General features: G+C 40.8%; 1 protein-coding gene across 1 annotated transcript; it reads left to right on the forward strand.

Annotated features, from left to right (window-relative positions):
• The first annotated feature begins 10,059 nt into the window (after positions 1 to 10,059).
• Positions 10,060 to 11,307, forward strand: LOC126617809 (uncharacterized). Its single transcript, XM_050286186.1, has one exon. The coding sequence runs from the start codon at positions 10,075 to 10,077 to the stop codon at positions 11,140 to 11,142; it is 1,068 nt and encodes a 355-aa protein (XP_050142143.1). The 5' UTR covers positions 10,060 to 10,074; the 3' UTR covers positions 11,143 to 11,307.

Here is an 11,307-nt window from a genome sequence, read left to right on the forward strand (position 1 = left end):
GTGAAGCTTTGGAGTTGAAGCTTTGGAGTTTAAGCTTTGTAGGTGAAGCTTTGTAGGTGAAGCTTTTGTGTTGAAGCTTTGTAGGTGAAGCTTTGGAGTTGAAGCTTTGTAGGTGAAGCTTTTGAGGTTGAAGCTTTGGTGTTTAAGCTTTGTAGGTGAAGCTTTGGAGTTGAAGCTTTTGTATGTGAAGCTTTGGAGTTGAAGCTTTTGTGTTGAAGCTTTGTAAGGGAAGCTTTTGTGTTGAAGCTTTTGTAGGTGAAGCTTTGAAATTGAAGCTTTTATAGGTGAAGCTTCAACTCCAAAGCTTCACCTACAAAAGTTTCAACTTCAAAGCTTCACCTACAAAGCTTCAATACAAAAGTTTCACCTACAAAGCTTCAACACAAAAGCTTCACCTACAAAAGCTTCAACTCCAAAGCTTCACCTACAAAGCTCCACCTACAAAGCTTCAACACAAAAGCTTCACCTTCAAAGCTTCACCTACAAAGCTTCAACTCAAAAACTTCACATACAAAGCTTCAACTCCAAAGCTTCACCTACAAAAGTTTCAACTCCAAAGCTTCACCTACAAAGCTTCGACACAAAAGCTTTACCTACAAAAGTTTCACCTACAAAGCTTCAACTCCAAAGCTTCACCTACAAAAACTTCACCTACAAAAGCTTCACCTACAAAGCTTCAACATAAAAGCTTCACCTACAAAGCTTCAACTCCAAAGTTTCACCTACAAAAGCTTCAACATAAAAGCTTCACCTACAAAACTTCAACTACAAATGCCAAAAGCTTCACACACTCTTGATGAAGATAGTGTGAAGCAAAATCAATTCATGGTACCCAACAAAACTTCAACCTCAAAGCTTCACCTACAAAGCTTCACCTATAAAGCTTAAAATATATATATATATATATATATATATATATATATTTTCGAAAATTTGAAAATTAAAAAAAAAAAAAAAGGGTCTAGGCATCCTCTTGTTTGGGCCTAACAACTTTCATAACAAATATATATGAATGAGGAGTTTTGGGTTACCACTTAGAAAGGAAAATTGTGAAGTTTTGTTATTTTGGAAACTTGGCTAGTAACAAGACACCTCTTTCGTCAACTCCCTCGACCGGAAACTTGGGGGACTCCTACCATATGCTACTACACATCGATACTTGGAAGGTTCACGACTACTTAGTGACTTGGATCTTTCAAGTCTCCAATTGAGAAGTTTTCCTCACTCGGGAAATTAAGGGAGCACTACCTCAACCTACACGCTTCACTCACAAAGTTTCAACATACAAGCTTCAACAAAAGAAAAAATTCAAAGATCTTGCTTAGTGAATGAGGCCTTGGTATATTTAACACAATACGTTGTAATGAAGCAAAGCTTATTTATTGATATCTCCGAAAGTTACAAATATGTACATATACATGAATCAAAATAAAAAAACAAGAGGGAGCCTTCACAAAGGTTGCTCAGAAAAAGTCTCAGCAGTCGACAAAGCCCAGAAAGAGGAGGCACCCGAGGGTGATCATTTGGAGCCTCAGTACTAGGCAAAACCCCAGAAGGAGGAGGCACCGAAGGTTGATCATTTGGAGCTTCATTACGCGGTACAACCCCAGAAGACGAAGGCAATAAATGCCTTTGGAACAAACCCACAAACCTCTAATGATCAAGTAAAATCTGACCATCAGATTCCTGCAGCTGGTCAAGCTTCATCTTCATGTTTGTAGCATAGTCATGTGCGAGCCTGTGCAACTGTTTATTCTCATGCTTGAGCCCTCTGATCTCCTGTTTGAGACTTATCCCTTTAGCCGCCAATGATTCAACTTGGCAGGTTCGAGCAAATAGGCGTTGGGCCATATTAGACACAGAACCTGCACACTGAACACTGAGAGCCAGAGAATCCTTAACAGCTAACACATCAGACCGTTTGGAAAGTAGTTTATTATCTTTGGGAGTGAGAAAGTTCCTAGCCACCACCTCAGCGGTCATATCATTCTTCATCACAGAGTTCTTAACAGTAAAAGGACTAGTATGGGATAAAAAGAATGGGCGCCATATGTTGTCTTATGGGGGCATGGCTGCCTCTTCACCAAAGTTCAAATCAAAATGACGGTTGGATGGGCCATACATTTTCAGAAATGATGAAGGAGAAATGAGGTCCAATAAATCTCTGAAGTACAAAAATAAGGGGAAAATTCATACAAGCAATAACTCTCTGAACGTACTTCTTGCACACAATTGGTGCCCCTATAAAAGAAAGGGCAACAGAGTCATTGGCTCAAAAATCGAAGAGGCACCACTCTTCGGATTTCGAGAAACGGATTTTCCTGAGTAAAATCTCCACATGCAACATTAGCTCCTCGGGTACCACAAATAACTTTGCCAAAGATCTCTGACAAAGTTTAGACACATAAATTTTGAAGGTCCAACTACCATACTATTACCCACAAGGGTAAATGAACATCACCACTGCTTGATAACTGGAAAGTCTCTATGTGTGTCAACCTCCGTGCTTCGTGGTAAGGCAGACTGGCAAAAATGCCCAACATTTACTCACATTCGAGAAAACACTCCCAACAGGATTGCTTGCTCAAAAATCGAAGAGGCACCGCTCTCCGAATCTTGAGAGCCAGATTCCCAACAGGATTACTTGCTCAAAAATCGAAGAGGCACCGCTCTCCGAATCTTGAGAGCCAGATTCCCAACATGATTACTTGCTTAAAAATCAAAGAGGCACCGCTCTCCGAATCTCGAGAGCCAGACTCCCAACAGGATTGCTTTCTCAAAAATCGAAGAGGCACCGCTCTCCAAATCTTGAAAGCCAAACTCACAACAGGATTGCTTTCTAAAAAATCGAAAAGGCACCACTCTCTAAATCTCGAGAGCCAAATCTCCAATAGGATTGCTTGTTTAAAAATCGAAGAGGCAACGCTCTCCGAATCTCAAGAGCCAGATCCTCAACATGATTGCTTGTTCGAAAACCGAAGAGGCACCGCTCTTTGAACTTCGAAAGCCAGATTTCCTTGGATAAAATTTGTCTGCAATCTTCACACGCAACATCAGCTTTCCAGTTACCAGAGACCATTTTTTCAAAGTGTTCTAACAAAGTTAAAACATGTGAATCTTGCAGCTCCTACTATATTGCTATGACCGAGAAGGGTAAAGGAACATCGTTACTCCTCGCTATTGAGACAATTCCTATATATGTCGACCTCCATCATTCACAGTCATGCAGACCTACAAATAAAAAAAAATGCTCAACTTTTCTTCACATCCGAGAGGGTACTCTCAACAGAGTCTCTCGAAATACTCAGCTTCTTTCCCCCCCTCCCCTCCCGATAATACCTCTGCAAACAAGCTACACCAAAGCAAGAGTATCTCATATCATGCTTTTTCCCTGTCTTTTCCTTTGCCCTTACTCTTACCTGCAAGACAAGGAGAAAGAAAGCAATAAGTCGGAACCTGAAATCAAACTTCCAATCTAGACCTGATTGCCCGGAACCTTTGCCTGGTTACTCACCTAGCATTGCTCTCAAGTACTCATCCTCAACTGTTGTCAAGGTCGCGAATTCTTTCGGCAAATACCTTAGAACAGTTGATACAATATTGGCTCTTTACACTGAAGCTGCCAAGCATGGATGAGTTGCTGAGAAGTAGTACTCTGAATGACCATTCAAAGGCAAAGGTTGTGCACCACTTCTGTGATGCAAAAGATTGAAGCAGAAGGTTCAACGATGAGCTGGAACAGATCACTATAGCACGACACCCCTTGCAGAATCGTATAATCCAGACGGAAAAGTCTAAGTCAAATCCAAGCTTGACATCGTTGCCCTATCCGAATAGCTCGAGAAGCTTCAACAACCTTTTATTGACACCGTCGCTAAAGAGCAAAGCCTCGCCATGCCATATCCACTACTTTGTCAACAACAAAGGTATCCCATATTATCAGGGTCAAACGTACTCTAGATTTGATGGACTTGTTTTGACCTCAAATTCTTGAGTTGGCCTTATACTCTGGAGGAAACCAGAAAACCTTCCAGCCCAGTTCAAGAATAAGCCTGTGGAAAGTTACTTTTTCAAAAGCAAAAGTATCTCATATCATTTCTTCTCCTTTTTCTTCTCTTTATCCTTCTTGTTGCCTGCAAGATAAGGAGAATGAGAACAACCAGCCATAACTCGAAATCAAACTTCTAATCTAGGATTGATTGCTTGGAACTCTGATTGTTTACCTTGTCTGTCACCTCTTTCGGCAGATCTCCTAGCTCAATGACTTGGGGGACTCCTACTACATGATTTGTATCGCGCTTGACCAAGCTTGAAACTACAAGTAAGCTTCAAGTGAAATTGATACATTATCTTGTGCATCTCCACCGATTAAAGATACCACTCCTGGATGGAGGAAAAGTACTTCCAGAAAAGATGCCACATCTACCTATGAGACAAATAAGGCAAGTGAAAACGATACCACACTTCGGTATTTAGAAGTTTCGTGATTACTCAGCGGCTTAGATCTTGTAAGTCCCCAACCGAGGAGCTTCCCTCACTCGGGAACTTAGGGGAGCACTGTTTGTATCATACTTGACCAATCCCGAAACTACCGAGCACCAGTCAACGTTATACCGTCAAAGGCCCAGAAGAGTTTCCCTCCAACCAAGAGGCCAATCATAGCGCGACACTTGTCGACATCAAAAGCCAATCATAGTGCGACACGTGTCAACATCAGAAGGCAATCACAACACGACACATGTCAATGCAGAACTAAGCTAGAAACTCTCTTCTATAAAAGGAGATCATTCTCCCACAACATTTCATAATGTCATTTGTACTAAATCATTCACTAGTACTCACTAAAGGAGAGCTTGAACCTATATACTAGTGTAAACTCTTCACAATTAATGAGAACTCATCTACTCCGTGGACGTAGCCAATCTGGGTGAACCACGTACATCTTGTGTTTTCTTCCCTGTCTCTATCCATTTACATACTTATCCACACTAGTGACCGAAGCAATCTAACGAAGGTCACAAATTTGACACTTTCTGTTGTACCAAAGTCCTCACTGATTTTGTGCATCAACAGATAATTTCACCCGATGCCCTTTGGTTTTGTACGACGATCTATTACACAATATTGACGATGTTACTACCCGATGCTCATAGAATATCTCTCATTCCACATTATTTCACCATACGTTTGGAAGGTCCATTGTTGGTTAGGTTTCATGTTATTGCATTGCGACAAATACAAATAAGGGAAGTTAAGTTATCCTTTGCCTCAAGACATTTGCCATCAAAACCAGCCATCTATCCTGTTACTTGTGTCAGACACATCTGCTTGGAGTCCTCATTAGTATTTGGGCTGCATCACGGATTTTTACGTGGAGTAATAAGGGCCGGACATGTAATAAAGTTAGGTGAATAGATGCTACCCATTTCGACATGCTGGTAGTCTCTATTTCTAATTTGAATGGGGTTTCAGAAAGTTCCAGATGGTCATGCACCATGTATCTCTTGAGACAGCCGTCCTCAGTTTTGTTAGACATCAATCGATGAAATAGTCAGTACGTAAGTTGTTCTCGTGTCTATGTGAAAAGGGATACGACGCTTCTTTGCACTAAGCCTTACTGCTTTGGATATCATTAGAATGGTCAAAAGAAGTGATCCGGCTATAGAGGAAACACGGTTCATAAGGCACAATTGGGAAATGGCATCGTTTAGCGGCACAAGTCCTAATTCAAGATTAAGCTTTTTTGTTCTCTCCTCATACTCTTGTTCATCATACCTACTGCCAAAATTAAGCTCCTTAGTGTAGGGAAATAAAGCTCGGTAAGCATTTCCATTTGAAAAAGCGCATCTTAAATGGCAATATCGGTTGTTAGCAAAGAATCCCTCTACATAAACATTCACTACATTAATTATCACAGTGATGAACTCTTCGTTATAGTTGAAAAGCTGGATGACTTGGAATAAGCGTTCTTGATATTCCACCCTCGACGCTTCACAAAGCACTGGAAATTCATGTACTGTGGGCGCATTAGGACCAAGCACCGCATCAAAGAGCTCTGATGAAATCTACGCTTGCAGCATGGTCATCTCCAACTAGATGGAACTTGAGACCTAACATGTAGTATAAAAAATACTAGCACTTTCATCATCATGTTTGAATTTGAATGTGATAGAAAAGTATGTGAAATTTGACTGTTGAAGAGCATTTGGTCAAAGGTCTAACTTAGTCTCACTGATCTGATAGTGATGTGATATCAATTTCAAAATGACCTAGTATTTATAGGCAAAGAGACTTAGTCATGTATATGGAACTAAAACCATGCATGTCATGTTCTTGTTCTTCGTCCTAAGTTGCTAGTACAGTTAGAATTCAGGCTTCATTGATGTTAACCTAGTTATGCAAAAAGTTTTCTTGCACTCATATCCAATTTGTTCACTCGCGCTCTCTCTTTCTCAATGAACCAGAAGCAGTACTGTCATCATCGATATCAGCTTGCTCTATCTCTGCCATAACTTCCTCCCTATCGCCGCCTACCATAGGTTCCACCTCATTTTGCACTTAATCAGAATGAATTTTAGGTTCTTGAATTGCTTTGTCTGGTTCAACTGAATTGTGCACCGTGGATTGTGGACATGGATACGTTGAGACTGTCAGCATAGATGTCGCCAATAGATTCTACAAGCAAGAAAATGCTAGTTGTAATGCTACGAATCAAAAGTTCTAAGAAAATTAATATGCAAGCTGTAGATTTTATATACTTCAATATTAGTTTCAGAAAATGTAGGACAAATTTGACGGAGGATGGAGCTGATGTTATTATAGATTAACTCTCCCGCATCCTCTCCCGCATCTAAGATAACACCAACTCCGTTTAGTAGGGCAATTTCAAGGACCATTTGTAATGAAAACCCCTAATTTTATATTTCAATATCATGTTACTAGTTATTTGGAACTTCATATAGTTCAATAATGTTCTCATATGTGAAATTTATAAACAATTTTTAGCTTCTCTTGTACTCCTACTTATTTATGGGCATCGAATTGAATAAATCAAACATAAATTATAAGCATAATTAATTAAATAAAAGTGTGAGAAAATTTAAAAAAAAAATGTTATCATTTTTCTTATATATACACACACACACCATGGAAAGGGATCCTCTCCAGATCCCTTCCACCAAATCTACACAATTAATCAATTCAGGTCCTTGAAATTTGATTCAACGGCTACAAACAGGGAGCTCATTTAAAAGTTATAATAACCTTAGCTGTTTGATCAAATTTCAAGAATCCAAATTAGGTGATTGGATGAATTTGGTAGAAGCGATCCGAAGATGATCCTTTCCATACACCATAATCTGGAGCTTTGATTTGTTCAAAGTCTTCCTCAATAGTCCATCATATGGGTCTTATCCAAGGTCTTAAATGCCGATAATATCGGCAATATTTCACCAATATTATCGGTTTTTCACGTTATCGATATTTTAATAGGTATCCAACGGGTTTTCGTCAAAATATCGCGATATTTCCGAAACTATCGCGATATTTTGGAATTGTGCTAATCGGAGAAGAAAGCTGGAGCTTCTACAGCTCCGAGCGACTGTAAAAGAGCATCCTAGACTCCGATCTAGGTATGAAAATGAAATAGAAGACGAGATGAATGTTTTTATAAATTCTGTTTGCCGTGAAACGGTCGGAGGTGTACTGAAAGTTCGTCGACACCCACGGCCTCGCCGGAGATGGGTGTGCCTATTCCCGAGCCGATTTCGTCCCAAAAACCTTGCAAAAACACGATTTTGAACTTAAATTTCACATATAAGCTTCAATCTAGAACATAAAGAGGCAAACCCGAAGCTTACCTAACCGAAGAAATTCAAGAAACTCGCCGGAGTTCCTGCGTTCACCGAGTTGCAGAGACGAGAAGGAGAGGGAGAAAGATGAGGTTACTGATGATGATGGGTGTCTTCCTGAAGCAGGTGCGATGGTGTGCGTGTGTGTATGTGGGTCTCGGACCCTCGGTGCAGAGAGAAAGGAGAGAGATGGCGCCGACAAGGGAGGAGCAGAAGGAAAGGTGGACTTATTCTCGAATATTTGAGATGAGAGAAGCTGGAATGAGGATCGGCTACAAGAGAAGTGGAGACTAGTGTTGTGCTTTTGTGCACTGGAAGGAAAGGTTCTGGAGGCGGCAAGAGGAAAAGATGGTAGAGAGTGAGAGTGATAAAAGTAAGAGTTTTAATGGGGAGAGGAAAAGATGGTATGGAGAAAGAAAGAAAAGTAAATAAAAATATAAAAAGGGATGACAAAACCAAGATCAAGGCACAGAGTAGAAAATTAAATAAAATATTAAAATGATTGATAGAAAAACTTTACAAAAGAGAGAGAGAGAGGGAGAGAGAGATGGAGTGTTTGAGTCTGATTGATGACTACACGAGAACCGAGAGAGTGGGTCACGCGGACCAACATCCAACAAAGAAAGAATATTAAAATAAAATTACTACATATTTTCTATACTAATAATGTTTGACAGCTTGTTATATAATCAACTTAAATCAGTTAAATTCATCATGCAATGTATTTCCTTCCAATTTTTTGTGATAAACTAATAGATAATTGACTAAATAAACATCCTGCAAAGTTTCAATAAAAATTTCCAAGTTTTTCTTACAATTTCCGTGGTTTCCATATTATTTTTATCGATATCGATAATATCCTGATATTTCCATTGATATTTCCGTGTTTTCAAACTACCGATATTTCCGATATTATTTATATTTATTACCTTGGTCTTATCTGTGGGGTATGGGTCTTATTTGGGGGGATTGACCAAGTTCCTTGATCCAACCACCAAAATGCAGGATGCAGCCTTCTTTCAAGTTTCATGTTTCAATTACTCAATATTAGAGTACTGTTTTTTTTTTGTCATGCTTTTCTTGCGTTGTAATTATTTGATATATTAACTTTCTTTTTTTATTTGTTTTTGTTTTGTTCCAATAATATATAGGACCTTCTATATGTCATATCCAAAAATGAAGATATAAAAAGAGGTAACACAAAATAATGATATACTAACTTCTCATGCTATTTTCGCAATCCAAACACTTGAAACCTACATTATATATCGATAAAATTCAATTATAATTCAACAAAAGACTAGCAAATATATCGATAACATCACGAGAAAATTTTCATTGTGACGGGAACATGGATGGTACACCACATGTTTTTATGTAAGTGATGGAAAATTTTATTTTTTAAGATATTAACTTTTTAACACACATATTCCATCATTTATATAATGACACATGATACATCACCTCTTATACTGATCACATTGAAAAATATCTCGTAACATCACGTAACAAATACAAAAATGGGCCATAGAATAAGATGGGGTTGTGCAGTTTAAGGCCAATGGAAAAAAAAGAGGCGATGATGATGTGATATCCAAAAATGAAAGATATTAAAAGAAGTAACACAAAATAGTGATACATTAACTTCTAATACGTTGTCATTTTCACAATCCAAAAACTTCTAACCTATCGTTATACATCGATAAAATTCAATTATAATTCAGCAAGAGACTAACAAATATATCGATAACACCACGTAACAAAAACAAACATCGGCCATGGAATGTGTTGGGGTTGTACAGTTTAAGGCCAATGGAAAAAACAGAGGCGATGATGATGTGATGTGGGTGCCTGCTGACTACAATCGCATACGCTTTACATCCACGCAATCTCTTGCAACAAAACAGACGCCGAAATTCCAGGTGGATTTACTCTGTCTACGTGGATATACAAATCCTAACAGCTCTGCCAACGTGTCAATTCTCTCTAGATTCATTGGTCGAGCTTTCCACGGGGCGGTCCCGGCTGTTCCAGCGTCCGCACTGCAGGCAATTTCCACGAGTCACCACGTGCCACGTCCGCCCGTAGCCAAACGGGACCCACCACTCCCCCTCCATTATTTCACATTCCACTCAATCCATAACTAAAATGTGCACGCCACAATTTAAAAACTCCAACACCCTTGATCTGACCAGAAGTCATCACCACCAACGGCCCAGATCATATGATCATGTTCCACGCCAAGGATTTATACTCCGCGCCCACGTGTACCGCGTGGGGACGAAGCATCCGAACACGCGCTGCCTCGTGCCGTCTTCCTTTATTAACCGACTCTTTGAATTCTAACCGGTCTCGCAAACGAGAAAAACTGCAGTCAGTTTTGGATTCGGAAACCAACTCCGCCACTCTCCGCCGTCTATTTAACAGAAACCGCCACTGCTTCCACCACAAAATCCTGACTCAGGTTCAAAGACGTCCGCGGCAAGAAAACGTTTCCGGGAAACGTTTCCAGAAAACGCTGATAGTTGCTTGGACGACGACGTTTTGTCTGTTGTTGCTAATGGCGTCGCTGGGAGTCCAGTTCGGAGGGAATAACAACGCCGTTCTTGATCACCGCCGTCAGAACAGTCTTTGCATCTGCAGTCCTTCCAAACAGAGTGTTTCGATGATACGTGGATCCGGGGGCAAAAGAGGAAGTGAGGTACTGGCGATGGCGGGGGCGGGATTGGAGGCGGTGGGGCGGGAACGGCGACGAGGCGGTGGGAGCGACGCGGCAGCGGCGGCGTATGAGAAGTTGGACGAGTGGATGAGGGAGTCGGTTGTGGAGATTGTCAAGAATCTCCGGGAAGCACCGCTGTTGGTTAACGTGTACGGGAGAAGCACGGACGGGAGGCCGAGGCTGGAGACGGAGAAGCGGGTGGAGGAGGAGAATTGGGACGGGCTCAGACGGAAATGGGAGGCGGGTGTGGCGCCGTTCCCCGACGGCGTTATCTTTGTGGAAGAATTAGATGATGATAACGGTGACGGTAGCGGTAACGACGAGAGAGGGGATGCGATCACGAGGGCGTGGGGGTTAGTGGTGCAGGGGAGGGGGGAGGAGAGTGCTCCTGCCTGTTACTTGTTGAAGACGAGTAAAGTGGATAGCGGGCCGGGTTTCGGGCTGGGAATGGGTTTGGGTTGTACTCATTTCTGTTTGGTTCGGGTCAATAGTTTCAGGGAGAAGGCCCAGTCGCAGCTCAAGAATTGTTGGCTATTGCAGTCCCAGACCCAGGCCCAGGCCCAGGCCCAATGAAACTAATTCCCTTTCCATTCCAGCACAATTGTAAATTAATACCAAATTGATTGATCTCTCCAGAAGAAAACAAAAATGTAAAAAAGGGGGATGAATTGATGTTAAGTTGAATGATTTAGTTCATGATGATTATGATATACCAAGAAGAAAGCAATTTACTAGAAA

Source organism: Malus sylvestris, chromosome 1 (genome assembly GCF_916048215.2).
Source record: "Malus sylvestris chromosome 1, drMalSylv7.2, whole genome shotgun sequence".
Taxonomy (NCBI): domain Eukaryota; kingdom Viridiplantae; phylum Streptophyta; class Magnoliopsida; order Rosales; family Rosaceae; genus Malus; species Malus sylvestris.

Coding starts and splice junctions, on each gene's coding strand:
- LOC126617809 (XM_050286186.1), top strand. CDS start 10,075: ATGATCATGTTCCACGCCAAGGATTTATACTCCGCGCCCACGTGTACC.